Here is a 17545-nt window from a genome sequence, read left to right on the forward strand (position 1 = left end):
AACCTCCAAGCGCTCCACAGCGGCATCGTGTGGCCAGACGGTGAAACTGCCCGAGCGTTACAGGCCGTGTTCACATGTTCAGACATTTTGATTTATAATAATAATAATAAGAGAAGAAGAAGAAGAAGAAGAAGAAGAAGAGAATAACGGTGATGGTTATAATCATAATAAATACTAATAAAGTTTATTTAGATATAGGTTAAAAAAAACTATAACAGTCATATTATATTTGATCATATTAAAATGTCTCATAGGTTCCATTCGAGACTCCCATTAATTTTATTTACACCTGTACTTTCACATGTTTCAATGAAAAATAAAAGTTACTTACTCCCCGTGTTTGTTCATTTAACAACAAATCTACACTCATTTATGTAAACAGTGGATTTCTAATTATCACAAGTTTTATATTCATTCATGTTGTCAAAGACTGTCTTTATTATATATATATATATATATAATTATAATATTGTGTTATTATTTGAGTGTCAGATGGTAAATGGTTTTGAATTTATACAGGGCTTTTCTAGTTTTGATGACCACTCAAAGCTCTTTATAGTACAGTTATACATTCACCCATTCACACAGTGCATCTATTAGCAGCACTTTGTCTATGAGGGGCAATTTGGGGTTCTGCATCTTGCCCAAGGACACTTCGGCATGCAGATGGGGAAGACTGGGGATCGAACTGCCGACCTTCAGGTTGGAGGACGACCACTCTACCCCACAGCCGCCTGGATAAACCAGTTCAGGTGGCTCAAAACTCTGCTGTCTGGTCTCTAATTACACAACCACCACCTCCTGAGTACAGTAAACACACAGCACTGTGTAAGGTAACTTCATTACTTCATTATAGACCCAGAAACCAGCCACTACTCCCATAAACTGAAATATAGTTTAACTAGTCAGCTAATTGAGTTAGTCGAACCTGCAATGAAAGTTCATTGGTAAACATTTAGACATTTAACTAATTTTGTCTTGCACAAAAACACAACATACACTACTGCGAGTACTTCTGCCATTTCTCAAATGTAAGTATTGTTTTTTTTCCTGTTTCTTGCTTTTATTTTGTTATAAACTGCAGCAAACAAGCCAATTACGTTTTCGTATGTCACCTCATCTCAAGCTGCAGCTGCATGTGGCCTCGTGGCAGCCGCCTGCTTTGCTCGGAGGTCTGATCTGACCTTGTGTCGCATTAAGACACTAAAGTGTGAGACTGAGACGTCCAACAGATACTTTGAACCCCCTGATAGCTTCCTTCCTCCTTCCTTCTCCTCTGCTTTCATGTGAGAAGAATGGGATGAACAAGGCTAAATTTGTTCTCACTATTTTAAGAAGCCTCTATAAATCACTAATGTTTCCTTTTATGTATATTTTAGAAAATTCTATCTGATGTGAATGATAGGTGTCCTTATTAATTAAAAGGGGAGGTTACAATTTTGAGGTGGTTTTACTTAATATATTTTTCTAACTTTACTTTACTTATATTTTATTTCTGCTAATTTATAATTACAGTCGTCTACATTTCAGATAAAAAGTTCAATGTTTACTTCCCAATATTAATGTGACACCTATAGTTACTTCTACTTAAGATTTTACAGATTCAGACCTGAAAAGTAAAACCAGACCAACAAAGTGAGGTGTCCGGTGCTGAGCCTCGGTGACAGTGATGGAGTGAAGAACCTGGAGGGAGGAAGAGGAGGGAGAGGAGGAGGAAGGAGCCTGGGATCTGATGGAACCGACGGGTCTACGGGACGTTTTCAAATGTATAACACTGTGTGAGTAAACAGCTGAGTGAGTCACACACAGGGTTGAAGTCGTGGTTTAGTCCTGCATGACGACTAACTAGGTTATAGTCAGTTAAGTTTCTATTATTACCAACATATCAGCTGCTTCACTCACCTCCTCTGTGCGGGTCAGGCCCTGCAATCTGTGGCTTCACCTTCATGAAGATGGATGGAGACTGTTTGTTATTTGTTTAAATAAGATGATGAAGTCAGGTTATGACTCCACAGACTTTTTGGATCCTGTGAAACTGTGTTAAACATCTTGGTTTTGAAGCCATCACACATAAATAAATGTCGGTTTTACAGCTTATTGTCCATCTAGACCACATCAGACCAGGTCTAGAAATAAAATCCACTGCAGGCTACATGTGGAATCAGGAATTAGAATATCCAGAGAAGCGAAATATTGTTTTAAACACAATTTCAGATTTGGTGATTTCTTTTGTGCAACCAGTGGAAACATAACATTTTATTCTATTTCCTCTGCTTTTATTCTTAAAAGCACTCTGTGTTAACAGCAGAGCCGCAGATGGTTCCACAGTTTCCTTTGCAGAACCCAGGGGCTCTGGGCACTGACAGCAGTAAGTAACTCTGTTAAAGGCAAAGTCCTGTATAACTTTTTCACTTTATCAGGTGGCCTATACCTGAAAGTCTTGTGACATTAAACCAGTAGTGGAATAATTAAAAGTAGCAAAACCACAGTGTAGAAATAGATATATATAAAAATAAACTGTTAGAAGTAAAAGTTGTGTATTTTACTTAAGTAAAAGTACCAAAGTATTAGCATCCAAATATAAAGTGAGTGACCAAAAGCTCTATAATAAAATGAAATAAATGTAGTGGAGGGAAAAGTACAATATTTGCTTTAGAACTTCCATGTTACACCATTTTATGAGACACATAAAATGAAAATACTTTAGCACATCCAGATCCAGTACAGCACCAGGTACAGTACTTTAGTAAGTGTAAATAGAAATAAATAAAATAAATTCCGACATTAGTGGAATATAAAAATCAGAAGCTAGTTCTTTTATATAATATCTTACTGTCTTAATTTGTGACAAAACCTTTATTCATTAAACTGTTTTTGTGGTTTTCACAGCCCTTCTTTATACGGCTGCTAAAAATGGAAACACTAATTTTGATAAGGAAGGAAAAACACCCAAAGCCAAAGTCACAGATGCATCAAAGTGGAAGCAGAACAAGCAGAAACAGCTGAGGATGGAGGGGAACTCGTCAACTCGTGGCTGCACAAGTTGACCGAGACCCCGTGGAAAGATCCCGAGCGGTGGGATCGCAGTCGAGGAGGACGGTTTCTCTCCGGTATCACTTGATGGTGGACGGCAAACGGAAACAGGTGTGTAAGAACATGTTCCTGTCCACTGTGGGGGTCGGAGAGAGGTCGGTGCTCAACTGGGCCCAGAGAGGAGCAACTAAAGAGGCCGGATCAAATGAAAACAAGCCAGAGAAGAGGCCGACTGTGTGTCCACGACAGAATCCTGCTCCCACTGCAGCCAGTAATACTGCTGGAGTCAACCAGGGTGAGTGTTGACCAATTCAACAACTTAGGAATAAGTCAAATTGCAGTTTTACCACAGTAATGTTTAACACAGTAATGTGTTGATCAATAAATCTGCTATTCTTATATTATCTAATAAATAATTAAAAAGAAATTACAGAGCGTAAATGCCACAATAGAGATAATGTAATTTTTCATTTGTCAGAACAGACAGAAACAGATTATTGATTAGCCAATATATTTTTATAGGATATTGTATTGATTTTATTCATTTTTAACAATTGATTAAACAATCCATCGGCTAACGATATTTCAGCTGATTCAATCCATCTTCAGTGCTGCTCTAATGTAAATGACACTTGATTTTTCGCAGAACAAGTGAAAGAGAAACCCCGGCCTCCAGAACCAGAGGACACATCCAGAAAGAAATCCAGAGTTGCCGAGCCCCGAACGTGGAAGCAACACCGACAGCTGCAGCTCAGGATGGAGGGGAAACCTTACATCAGCAGTTGAATTACAACACAAATGAGAGGTGAAAGCCAGATGTTTGAAAAGAACAACACAACCAGGTGCTCACGTTTTGATTTAGTCCCTTCTGTCCTTGAAAAATATATATTTTTTTATTCTGCGACTTGAATAAGAACAAAAAACAAAAGCACTTTTCCGAGGCAGAACATTCACAGTCAAGTTTTTCAGACTCAGCAGCTGGATAAGACAGATGTGTGTGTATGTGCGTCTGCGATTGTTTGTAAAAGGTCAGATTCAAATGACGCTGTCCGCTCACACACTGAACGCTACAAAAAAAAAACTGTCTCGTCCAACACACACAAGCACACGCACACAGGGTCGTCGCCCTCCTATTCTTCTCCACACAGTGGCAGGAAGTTGTCCAGATATCCGCAGGGCCTCTGAGAAAAAAAAAAAACAGAGCGAGTGAACCGAGAGGGCCGGGTGGTGTCAGAAGGTGTCGGCGGTGGCGGTGGTGACGACGGCGGTGATGGAATTGGGGCGACTTCAGACAGGAGTTAACTGTTCGTTGTGAGCAGCGGGGTTCACAGCAGCGTGAAGCTCTGTGAGTCAGAGCCGAGCTGCTGCAGGCCAGAGACACGTTTCACCGAACATCTGGACCGAGTCAGGAGAGAAGAAGAAGAAGAAGAAGAGGCCCACAGCTGGCGGCCTGAAGATGTTGGCTCGGAGGATGTTTCTTCTGTTGGGACTGAGCTGGACGTGTAGAGGTGAGTCACTCACTTTATTCTCAACAGATTTATCCTTTTGTTTTATCGTTTTTAATCTAGATTCAAGGAGTTGAATCTAGTGATGAATTAATTATTACTGTTTTTAAGGACTTTTAAGGAAGCTCAAACTCATGTCGTCTGTATTTTCACTACATAATATCATACAGAATAATGAATTTCTTGAATATTTTTGTAATATTTTGGAATAAAATAAGAACAACTTTTTTTCCGTTGAAGTGTTAACAGCTTAATTTACTTCCAAACATTGTTATAATATTGATATTTCTTTAAATTATTATATATTCATATCATAATTATATTTGTATGTATTCCTGTATTAATATAAATATAAAGACATATATTTTTATTCCTCCTGCACCAGAAGGTCTCTCTTTGCGGAAGTATTAAACATTTAACTTTTTTAACTTATTTCAGCTCTATTGTCCGTAAGACTTTTGTCTGCTCTGAATTCATGGCCCCGCTCACACCTGCCAACCCCATTGTCCGACTCCATCACATTCCTCGTCGCCGTGGTGAAGACCTTCGACCTTTATCAAGTCCCCGGCCCACTCCATTTCCTGTTGCTATTCGTTTCTCCTGGTAACTTCCTGTTTATGTCAGCCCCGTTTCCTGTTCCCTTTAACGGTCCGTATCAGGACCAACCTTTCGTGGCTTGACCTGCATTGTTATGAATAGCTGCTAACGCTGTGAAACAATGAGGGGTTTGAACAAGGGGCTGAGCTGCTGCTGCTGCTGCGATAAAACACTTAATGAAAACAGTTTGCATGTTCGGTTTAATTACTGTGCAAGACTCAAGGGGCATGAAAACAAACTGCAATAATGGATATTTTGCTTTGTTTGCTAAGTGAGTAATGTCGAGACTGCGCAATATTATACAGAGAAACCTAACAGTGCAGACAGTCAGCAAGCATTTGGCAACAGGAAGAAACAGAACCAGAGTCAGGGTGGACGTCATCTACCTGAACAAGTTTCGGCTGAACCGCAATTACAACATTTTAACTTCAACAAGTTCTTAAAAGTGCCACGCTTCTATCTGTTTCTGTGTTTGTGTCTGCAGCTGCGTCCAAGGATCCATGGGGTCGGTGTCCAGTCATCAGAAAGTGTAAGGACAAGTTCGGAGACGGGTCGTGTGACAGAGACTGTATGGAGCCCGAGTGTCTGAGAGACGGCCTCGACTGCGTGAAGGACAGGGGCCACTGCAAGTAAAACGCCTTTGTTTTCATCCACATAGTACGACATAGTTTCACGAAAACCATTTCCAGCCTGATTAAGGAATTAGAAGTTGTTTTGCTTATCGGGGTCAGTTATCGTTTTTCCTTTTGAATTGTCATTTTGCTGGTTTATGCACATTTCCCCTTCTTTGTATTAATACTGTTATTCCTTTAGATTCAAAACCCCAAATAACATCTGCTGTCATCACAATCTTACACTAAATACTTATATATAGTGATAATAATGAGCCTTCATTGTCCCCTGCACATACACACACATTTACATTTGTCATTCGGAAAATAAAAGTTCATTCTTCAGCCCAATGCTCATTTTCACAAGATTGTAAAGACAGACATTAAGTTAAGGTTTTGTCTAATATTTCTATTTCTTTATTTCCTCTCATCCATCCCAATCGTGGCTCTCAGTCCGGACCACATCAAGTACTGTCGCGATCACTACGCCGACTCCCACTGCGGCCAGGGATGCAACAGCGCCCCCTGCGGATGGGACGGCAGCGACTGCTTCACCCAATCAGAGCCTCTGTGGGCCGAAGGAACGCTGGTCGTCCACACCAACATCCCACTGGAACGCGGCACCTTCTCCAACAGCTCCCTGCTCTGGGCACTCAGCGTCCTCCTCCAGTCGCCGCTCAAACTGAGAGGGGCCACCCAGCTCGCCACCAACAAGAATTTGTTTGACATTAAAGCTCAGCAGCTGATTGAGCAGCTCGCTCAGGCAACACCCGCTGACTCAGACGGGTGCGTGTTGAATTAAATGTTACAGCCATTATGATTAGATGCAGACTGCGTTATGAATTGCATCTGGGAGCAGAGATCACCATGTGCATAACGAGTTTTAAATCCATGCACAGTAACACTGAAATAAAGTAAAGACTAAATAAAAGTAGGCCAAACACAGAACCTTGGGGAACTCCAGCAAGCCAGTCGGAATAGCAGGGACACTGATATTAATCAATGTGTATCAAATTTCTTATCAAATTATATTTTGCTGATTTTTCTCTAAGAGGATAATAACAAGTGTCAAAATAAATGTAGATTTGAGGAAAGTTACAGATTTTGATCAAACGTTCTTCATAAAACCGGCTTCAAAAATGACGTAGCTGCTCTTTCCTGCCGTTTCCTCCTCTGTCTCCCTCCCAGCTCCCTCCTTTTCCTCCAAGTGGACAACAGGCCGTGCACCCGTTTGCCCCTTACCTGTTTCCCCTGCGCCATCGAGGCCGCCAGTTTCCTACGTGCCGTCATGTTGCTGAAGCCCACCTCGTTCCCCACCCTCCCGGAGCTGAAGGCCGTCGTCAGTATCGTAGGCGTCAAAGAGGAAATAGGAAGCAGGGAGGTGGAAACGGTGAAGGAGGAAGTCAAAGGTAGGCCAATGTGTCCTGTGTCTCCCACACACACACAGGTTTGTGTTATCCAAACAAAACATTGTAAAACACTTTTCCATTTCCAGTGTGTAGATGTGTTTGGCCATGACTCCAGCTCCAGTGTCTTCATACATATCTTTATTATGAGATGATGCCATATGTTTTAACAAGCTGTAACATGTCACCGGCACAGGCAGGTTTAATCTGATCATTATCGACTTTATTAAAACTGTCAAATCTTTCTTTCAAAGAGCGGAACCCTGTGTGGCTGTGGGCCGTGGTTGCCATAGCGGTTGGCCTGCTGCTGGCGCTGCCCGTGGCGGTGTTCCTGGTGGTGAGGAGGGTGAGGCAGCGGCGGGCGGAGAGGGAGGTCACCAACAGGGTGAGACACCGGTCTACGGTCACCGACAACGAGCAGAGCAAAGCCAAGGCCTGGACGCCGCACGCAGCCCAGATAGAACCACGGGTCAGGTCCAGCAGAGACAAAGACAAGATCAGCCTACGGAAGAAGAAGAAAGCCAAGGAAGCGGAGAAGAAGAGGAGGAGGGAGCCGCTGGGCGAGGACGCCATTCGAATGCGGTGAGAGGAGATGACATGAGAGGATGTTTTGTCTGCGGGAGGAATGATGTCATCTGGACAAATGTAGTTTATTCCAAAACAACAGAGTTCATCCTGTACAACTCTTTGTCCTGGGACACTTCACATTTATCTATTCACAGTTAAAATTTTACAACAGCAGGTGATCAGTAGCTGCAAAAGAGAAAACATTCATAAACTTTTCTTATTAATGCAACAATTTGAACCTGGAACTAAAAGCAAAATGGCAAATCTCTGCCCTTGTGTCCATGACAGTTATTCTGCCTTTTATAGGGAACATTTGTGCTTCAGTGATTAATTGTAATTAATTGATTAGACGGAAAATTCAGCCTAGAAAATTGTGATAATTAACTTATCAAGGACACACATCATCGTCTCAGTTTGATTGGAGCAGGACGTCATGTTGCTACTGCCCCCTCCCTCCCTCCCTCCCTCCATTAATTTCCTGTCTCTCTAAACAATGGCAGAAAAATGTTGAAAAAGAAAAGGGCCCCCTGATTATGCTGACTTTCCCAAAAACTTCCACACACTGCATCTTTACATTGTACAAAAACAAACCTTTGTGCTGCAGAGCTCGTTGGTGACGCACGAGTCAAATTTAAAAGAACAGGAAATGACCATGGGAAGGACGGCGGCTTCTTAACACGCAGCATCAAAAAAACCTTGCTTTTGTTTTCAGGCCTCTCAAACGGGACCAGGACATAGCAAGCGACACAGACTTTACCCAGAGTTCAATGGAAGACATCAACGCGAGATGCTCCAGACGACAGGAGGACGCGTCCATCTGCGACCACAGGACCCAGGACCAGAAACAGTACCGAGCTGGACCCTCACAGTCCCGCAGACCCGTACAACGTAGGCTTTTCAGTGATTCAAACAAAACAAAAGATTCATTACTGTAACAATTCAGAATGGTTGCATGCAGACTACACGTATGTTCGCATATATAGTATTTGTTCATGTATAAAACTCCTTAACATCCTTCAAGCATGATTATTGTGCTTCCTCAGCTCCACCTAGAGGATGGGAGAGGAACGCCATGCCGCCTCCTCTGCTCAGTCCTCCTCAACAGGTCTGTTCATGTGTCTTTTTTTTTATGTTGTTATTTCAGTATTTAAGTCTCTTTGGTTTCATATAATTTGTGTTTTTATTGTGCAACTTTAGAAGTAATTTGTCTGTTTAGTGTTTACAGTGTTATATATGTGTTTATGTACTATATGAGGTGTATATTTATCACGGTTCGGGGGTGTTTGCAGTCGGCAGAGTGGTGTGGCCCGGATGGGTCTGTGGTTCTGATCCGAGCCGTGCGTAGCGGACTGGACCGGGTGGTTCTGGAGCTGCTGCGAGCAGGAGTTCCTGTCAACAACACCGACCACACTGGTAATGTTACTCATATTACTACCAACCTGAAAGTCTGACTAAACCACAAACCTCAGTCCAATCATATTATGCATGTGATTCTTGTTGCCAATTTTCACTGGGAACAATAAGGATTTGAGGAACCATTGCTAATGCTATTTAAATTATAGCTAACAATAACAATAGTTTCGTGTGGAAATGTAGTTTCTATCATTACCTGTGCAGTTCAACCATTTTCCTGCAAACGCTCCATCATCTCTAATGTCAGGAGCAGAGACGGACACATTCTGCGTTAACCTCTTCATGCACGAATTAGTTGAAGAAAAAGATGATCGAAGGTATTTTCTTATAAACAAAACTGCTCGGCAAATTTAAAATCCTAAGTTTTGTAGTGATGATGCTTAAAGGAAAAGTTAAGGGGGGGAATGAAGCCATATTTCATTTCAATCCACCCAAAGGTTTTTATGCCTCCACAGATGAACTGATTAGATTTTGGGGGGGTTTAAAAAAGTTTATCCAAAAGAAATTTCAGGCCAAACCATATTTATATCTCATGCATGAACAGGTGAACTTGGAGAAAAATAACATGTACAGCCCATTTTTTTTCCTGACACCTGTACACTGAGGGGTTGAGTAACTGCTGTGACTTACCCCCGTCTCTCTCATGCCCTCTTTTTGTGTCCCTCCTCTCCCGTCCTGTCCTCTCTCCTCTCCATCCATCTTCCATCTCTTCCCTCTCTCTCCTCCTCCTCCAGCTCCCCTGCTGCCGTCCTCTGACTCAGAGCAAAGTTAATGCGCTGTAGAGCTCCAACTCTGGTCGATGGACATATTAACTTTTTGGTTCACCCTCTTTCCTCTTGCTTTTGACGTCTCTCAAACCTCTGTCCCTTCTCTCTTCTCATATGTTTTCTGTGTTTATTTATTTTTTCCCGTCCCTGTCGTCTCTCCGGCTGAAGCGGTTCATCTCCTCATCCCCCTCCTTCCCTTCAATCTCCCTCTCTTCACCATCTGGGCTCGACTCTGTTGTGTAATGGTTGTTCATTGGCTGACTTACTCCCTCCCTTCTTGCCCCTCACCTCCACTCACACTGTGTCTCTCAGGGAGGTCAGCCCTGCATTGGGCATGTTCAGTAAATCACCTCTCCCTAACGAGAACCCTCATTCGCTATGGGGCCGCTGTGGACCTGCAAGACAACAAGGTAAGCTCCTGAAAGTGTCTTCATGCTACTTGTGAGACGCCATAACACGTGGATTGGATTAAATATCTTTCATGATTGTGTCTGGTAGGGAGAGACCCCGCTCTTCCTCTCCGCCCTCCACGGTTGCTACGACACTGCCAGACTCCTCCTCCTGCACGGCGCCAACCTTGAGCTGCACGATCGAAGGGGCCGGCGGCCGATCGACGTGGCCAGAGAGGGGATGCGTCACCAGGTCCTGGAACTCCTGCTGGCTCACCAGATTCAGAGAGGGCCCGTTACCGTAGACTCAGCCAACGACATGATGTGGGATGAGCGTGGTCTGATGTACTCGCCGTGGGTCGGATCGCAAGGCCTGCCTGGAAGAAGCGCCTCCTTCTCCGGGATAGTAGCGCATCGAGATATGTCCCCGCCACCACAAAAGTAAGGTTTCAGAAATATGCGCCGCTGATACCACAGTTCATATTTCTCCTTAAGGATCCAGTCTAATTTCACTCTCTTGTCTTGCCAGTGATTGGTCGGTGAACAGAGTGCAGTACCCCGCCCCTCAGAACTGGCGACCTCAGCTCAACCAATCAGCGACAGCGTTGGTACCTCCGAGAATCATGGGCCGCTCCCCTCGGCCAATCAGCACCTTACAGGAGGTGACCTCAGAAGACGAGGATCGCGACAGGCATCACGACGTCCCCAGAGCTGCGACACCTCACTTCCTGTCCCCTCAACCGGCACCTCGGCAGCGCTCCTTTTCCTGCACCCAGCATGCATTGCAGCGTCGCTCCAGTGCCCCACAGCCAGAGCCAAACTATATCATCGTGACAGACAGAACAGCCAATGAGAGCGTAGAAAGAGCGGCAGTTTCGCCTCCCACAGAAGCTGCCGCCCAATCAGATCGCCAGCCAGTCGTAAACAGCGAGAATCCCAGTAGATCAGAATATGCAGCGGTGGGTTCATCACACCCAGAGCAGAAATCCAGAGGTGAGAGGTTGAGCCACACGGCCGACTCCACACAAACGGCCTTGTAGAGAAGAGGAAATGAAACTTCCGCTGCTACATTTGGCGAATGAGAATAGAGGATGTGATGATGGTTCACAGTGGTTTTAATAAAGCTACGTAAACAGAGGGGCACTGGGTTTTTTATTTGTCTATCTCAAACCGAATCAGTAGCTCATCAGCTGGAAGGAGTCCGACCTTGACTTGTTGTTATTGATTCATCTATTGGGTGTCACCTCGTAGATTTTCTTGTCCTGTCAAATTAACACAGACCGACAACACCAGCCCATCACCTTCGCTCAGCCTTTTCTAAATTATTATCATCACCTCCGTTAAAGAGGTTATGTTTCAGTGACCATTTGTCTGTCCGTCTGTATGACTGTCGCAAAAACTACGACAAAACTATTTCCATCAGCCATTTTCTTTACTCCAGAGGAGCATATTGTTAAATGTAAAGTTTCTGTGACATGGCACAACATGTCCGACATAACTGCCCGTCAGTCTGAAGCTTCACTCCAGTGTATTCACATTGTGTTAATGTGTAACAGGTTGTATTCTGATTATTGCAGAAATATTTAAAGTGCTCATGTGTTGCACAAAGACGTCAGAATCCTGTTGATGCAATAAAATGACTTTTCATGCGTAGATTTTTTATTTTATTTTCAAGCTCATTGACACTCAGTCAACATGAGCGTTCACCACAGCCACTTTCCCACTATGACATTAAGTATATGTTCACAGCCATGTCTAAATGAAATATTCTATTCTTGTTTTTTATTTTATTTTTATATATTTTATTCACATTTAATACAAAATTCAGATGTTACTTCCAGAGTCTAAATTTAAAGTCTCTATGTTTGACACCTAACGCTGCATTTTAGAAAGTTTGAAGATTTTATTAGTAGAAATATGTACTTTAATCAGTATATATACAAAGTCATACTGTAAATGTACTATAGGCAATATACATATATATATTGTGCATAGCTTCTTGCTCTATAGGACAACTTTCACGCCAGAGGATTTATTGAGCTGTAAATCACAGTCATTGGTCGTGGCTGCATGCAGAGCTTTGATCCACAGTGGCGCGTGCCTGAAACCCCCTCGCACGTGCCACTGTGGATCAAAGGGTTCCGCTGGATTCCCAGTTTAACGCCCTTGAATCAAATGTTCGTCTCCTCAAAGAAAAAAGGTGTTTTTTTCACTGAAGAAGCAGAAGAGACGCTCCGCTCCTTCTCTTTCCAGAGAGGAAGCTGATCACACTCATTTCATGTTGGCCCTTTAGCTTAAAAAACACTGAGGTAAATAAATATAATTTTCAGCTTTTCCACATAGGATTGATGATCAATAATAATTTAATACATTCCCTGAACCAAATCTGTCTTACAGATGATTACAGTCTCTGTGTGGAGGGACGAGGGGGGCGTGGGGTGGAGGGGTGGGGGTCTCCAACTCTTTCTCGTGGGAAAAGGGGAAATGGCGCCGCATTTACAACTTTATTACGTGTTAAAGCTGATACACCAGTGGGGACGGGGACACAGGGAACAGATCCTCCCGCCGTTCCCACGCGCCTTCACTTGAGATTGAGGTGCAAATGAGACTGAGGAGTTCTGTGGTTGGCACGAAGATCAGAGAGCGTCCCACAGTTTTACGCACGTTGCCAAAAATACCACATTCTTCCACCAGGAAACAGTGACTTTGTTCATAACTGTGATTATTTATTCTCAGGGAAATCTATATTTAAATGGGCTGAACATTATTCACTCAATATCGATGTTAATGCAGGAAAAGGTGTCATTACGCACGGGAATGACACTTTTTACGCACGGATTCAACTCAAAATATGTGTTGAGTTTGACCACCTGAATGTGTGTTATAGTTTTTCCTCAGTAGCGAAAAGGAAATTCTAGCTTAAGCCAAGTTGTGTGAAATGTCACCGCATGGTGCCGCTCGTCCTCACGTGTGGCAGCACTAGTCCACACCTCGCGCTCCTCGAGACACGCGCCAAAGATCAAAGAACACATATGCATCAATGGTGATTTTTCATTTTTGTTTATTTAAAAGTGACAAATAAATTAATTAAGGTGCGAAGATATTTCATACATGACACATGTATGACAAGTTGGTCTGCACAGGCAGTAAATAGCAGCATTTGATGAAGATCAATAATAATCAATTTACAATATTTACAGATTCATCAGAAGTTACAGCGAGCAGCAGGCCCGTGTGAGATACATTGCACTGGAATTGTCTTTGTAGAAAGACGAATGAAGAACACACGTTCATCAGCATGTTAGAGTCATTGCATTAGAAGTTCAGGGCCACGGTCTCCACAGAGCCTGGCTGGCCGGGTGGCTTTGAGACGGGCTCTGCTTGGTGGCTCTACTCGCCACTTTGTGGAGCTGTGGGGGGGTTGAGGGGGAACGATGTGATTCCCCTCGGGTCTGAACTACATTTAAAGCGGGTTTGCACAGTCTGGACCTGTTTATGAGCATCCGGAGAGTAGAGACGGACGACTTCCTGAGGAGCAGAGGGCTGGTGGAGCTGGTGGGGGACCGGACCTCGGTGCTGCTTTGGACGCATGTGGGTTCAGGGTCCGAACGGGCAAAGCGAGCAGAGAAAGAGGCGTCCAGCGCCGCTCCGGGCCACAGGCCTTTCCCCTGAGGCCCCAGGAACTGAGCCGCTCTCTGCAGACACGAGGAGACGCCGTCTTGGAAGGAGTGTGTCTGAGCTCCACCACCACATCCCAACCTGTCTCCTCTGGCGGTGCTCTGGAGGAAGAGGACCGTGCGCTCGAGTATCTCAGCTTTCTCCACTCTGCGTTGAGTGTCCTCCTGAAGGACACAAACAATCAGTCAATACACAGTTCTCACAGTTTCCAGTAAAAAAACGCATCTTATCTTGTAGGATGGACCAGTTGAAATGAAATGAGGTGTTTACCTGTTTCTGAAGGAGCAGAGACTTCAGGCTCTCCATGCTTCGGTTCATTCTCTCTCGTCTGCGTCTCTCCACTTGAGGTTTGAGACTCTGCGGGAAACAGGAAGGAGATAACATTAATTAAACGAGTCTGCAAAGGGAAGTTGTCGTTTGATCCACACACACACAGATGTTTATCTCAAGTGAGACAATAAGATAAACTATAAAAAATTACATGAAGAAATAAATCATACAAGTACCTTCCTGTTGGCCTTCGCGTCCTCTGATTCTTGGTGCAGTTTCATGATTCTAGTCCAGGAGCTTTCCAGCGGTTCACAGCAGCTGTATCTGTTTGACAGACAGAGTCGAATGAAACTCTGAGGCCTCCGCGAGGGGCTTTAACCAGTAGGTGGGCGTGACTCCAGGCTCCTCCCACCAGCCTGGTCACACACTTCACTTCAACCCCCCATCAATAAACTTAATTTTACTGCTGTGAAAGTCTGTAAAACATTCAGTGCTGCATGAGACCCAGTTTTCTGTTGATATTCTGTTTGACCTGTAGTTTGCTGCTGTCTTTAGTTGGTCATGGATCCACCAGTGAGAAATATGGAAAATGAGCCTAATCATATTGTTAATGTTGATAAAACTTTGCAATGAAATCAAAAATGTAAAACATAACAATTTCATAGATTTCCTGCCTAAAAACGTTTTTCCTTAAATGTCTGTGTCAACACTTATTTGGCAGAGACCTGAGGATGAATGAAACCTGGATCACGCGCCATTAGGACCCTTCACTGATCCGCAGCCACGCGCAGCTGCCCGGCCGTGCGTTAGCGGCACGCGCCTGTAAAAGGTGTCGCCGGCTCGCGTGACGCTTATTCACACATGCGAGAGACAACAGCGCACATCCGCCAGAACAGCGGGACGCTCAGACAAATGACTGTGGGAGACTCGCGCCGTTATTATGGACGTCGAGAAGTGTGTCGGGGTGTCAGCTGGTGGCCTCGGGTCCATTGTGATGTAAAACAGGATTCTGGAGCAGACGAATAAAGTGGAAACAAACACTTGTTGAATAAGATGTAGTTTAGTGATTCACTGTAGACTAGGGCAGTGCTGTTAAAATCTACAAGAAGGAAAATGTTATGGCGTGCGTAAAATCATTAATGTCATGCTAAACGTTGTAACGTGTTTTCTGTTTGGTTGTGAATATAACACACAAGCACGTAGAAACCAACTGTGGAATCCAGTTGATTGATAATTTATTGAAACAGTGGTTCTTTATAGGCAAAGTATCTGCAAAAATCCACCGAATATCCCCAATATGTGTCGTGCGTAAAATCCCCTTTACGCGCGTCTGTGACCTTGTGATATTTCAGCCAAATGGCTGTGTGACATCGTTTTGAGAGGCCAGCGCGTGGGATCCCAACATCCACCTCTGCTCCAAACACTCTTTGTTACGATGTATCGATTCTAACAGGTAATAAAGTGTGAAGAGAGCTCGCTGCTCGATTTTCCCATGGGAGAGAGCTGGAGGAACAACTCCCACATTTTCCTTCACAGCTGATGGATTTCTTGCAAATATCTGTCTCTCACCCCTTAAACGAAATTGAATTAACTTGAGCTGTTCTCAGATTCTCTACCGACTGGTATCTTGGTGCAGCTCATTTCAAGCAGCATAACAAAACATGAATCCTTTCTGTTAAGGTACAAACATGGTGCGCGTAAAATCGATCATTTTCTGGTCTATAGTGTCTAATTATATTATTAAAACACAAATAAGACGCATGTTTGACTCTTGTCACTGCGTGTAAGAGTTACTGTGAATGTCTGAAGTGTGCCTGTGGGAACCCGAGAGCCACCTCTCGCCCAAGCACTTCATTTGTAAACGAAGTATCGGTTTTAACAGGTAATAAAAGTGAGGACAAAGCCTCCTGCTCCACGTCCCGGTGGTGAGAAAGAGCCGGAGAACCGTGTCCCACCGTCACACGTTATCCAACGTTTGTCGCTGCGTCACATGGCAAATGTGCAGCCGCTAAAACATCCATGTATTTATTGCCAATCCGTTTGGAAACGCGTGAGCATTCTCTGTTGTTGTTTTCACTAACCTGCCGCCGCAGCTCCGCACACAAACACTGGGCTGAGAAACACAAGGTGAGTGTTGCACAAAAAAAAAAACTAACGTAGGAATATATATTTATATACTCCTGAGTAAACGTAACGATGATTACAATGCAAGTACAACCTGTTGCATGTATGGGCACTTACATTTCGGTCAAAGTATTAAAGTATTATCAGCTAAATAAAGTATCAATGTTGAGAAGTGATACGAGTGACTGATAAATTATAATATCTGTAGGTATAAGAAGAATTTGTTCATTATTCTGTATTGAATTTAATGGATAATTGTCCCTTTGTGTCCAAGCACCTGAGATCTGGACCATGACAGAGGTGCTCACAAGCCAAATGGTTGGGAACGTGGTTTAATCTTAATAGTGTGTCGTGTTTTATAACCTTGTCATGTTTGCATATGAATCTTAATCAGTAAAAGCTTATATTATATTGGAAACACCATGTTGTGGGCTCTGGTTTCATGATCACAGTTTACTGTTGGAGTTTATATTTCTCTTCAGAGAGTCCAGATAACTGCTGCTGTCTTTTCACACATCTCCTCTCAGGAGGCGACCGTCTCTCTGCATCATGTGACTTTTTACACCCTGAAATTCAAAGCTCCTGATCTCCTCCAGACACGCGCTGCAGCTCCAGCAGCACGCGACCACTTCACACCTTGACGCGCGCCGGCTTCAGAAAAGCTTAACGACGGAGCGACTTCACCACGAAACACTCTCCTATAAGGTTATTTAATCAAATTTACAACAAGTCGTCGTCTTAATAGACTGAGTTTAATGAGATACTGGGGTAGGGTGCACGTTCGTATCCTGCTGTTGAATGAATGGGGAGATCCTCTGGCACAATAACTCTGACACAGCCTTGAGTTAAAAAAGACTTTGTTCAAATATCTCAGATAAAAGGGAAACTTAAAATATCAGCAAACAACCACAAGTCAGAGGAACCTTCTACGTGGACCTGGTGGATGGATAAACACGAAGCGTAAAACCAACGTTTCCTTCGTGCCTGTGCTTTGGCAACTTGATTTTAAACCAACACAGAGCGATGGGGTCGTAAAGCTGAAAGTTTTCTTGGGAAACGTTAACATGAAACCGTGAAACTGAGGTTTGTAGAGACACAATCTGAACGAGCTCAACACACGACCCCTTCTGTGCGTAAGAGAAGCAAGCGACGCGTAAAGTTTGGTGCGTAATTTGCATTCGTGTG

At 43.6% G+C, this 17545-nt stretch overlaps 2 protein-coding genes across 2 annotated transcripts; one reads left to right on the top strand and one right to left on the bottom strand.

Moving 5' to 3' along the window:
* Window positions 1-114: 114 nt before the first annotated feature.
* notchl (notch receptor, like) lies at window positions 115-11691 on the top strand. Its single transcript, XM_034610043.1, has 12 exons — window positions 115-140; window positions 4445-4541; window positions 5620-5764; window positions 6200-6532; window positions 6935-7155; window positions 7407-7734; window positions 8432-8607; window positions 8763-8824; window positions 9009-9132; window positions 10212-10309; window positions 10398-10729; window positions 10818-11691. Exons 2-12 carry the CDS (start codon window positions 4490-4492, stop codon window positions 11326-11328), a joined length of 2382 nt encoding a protein of 793 aa, XP_034465934.1. The 5' UTR covers window positions 115-140; window positions 4445-4489; the 3' UTR covers window positions 11329-11691.
* Window positions 11692-13338: 1647 nt separating this feature from the next.
* On the bottom strand, window positions 13339-14551 carry LOC117776286 (transcription factor HES-7.1-B-like). The gene is made up of 3 exons (XM_034610105.1): window positions 14473-14551; window positions 14237-14323; window positions 13339-14130 (listed from the first exon to the last, which is right to left on the bottom strand). The coding sequence occupies exons 1-3, from the start codon at window positions 14515-14517 to the stop codon at window positions 13612-13614; spliced, it is 651 nt and encodes a 216-aa protein (XP_034465996.1). The 5' UTR covers window positions 14518-14551; the 3' UTR covers window positions 13339-13611.
* Window positions 14552-17545: the final 2994 nt, after the last annotated feature.

This window comes from Hippoglossus hippoglossus, chromosome 16 (assembly GCF_009819705.1).
Source record: "Hippoglossus hippoglossus isolate fHipHip1 chromosome 16, fHipHip1.pri, whole genome shotgun sequence".
NCBI lineage: Eukaryota > Metazoa > Chordata > Actinopteri > Pleuronectiformes > Pleuronectidae > Hippoglossus > Hippoglossus hippoglossus.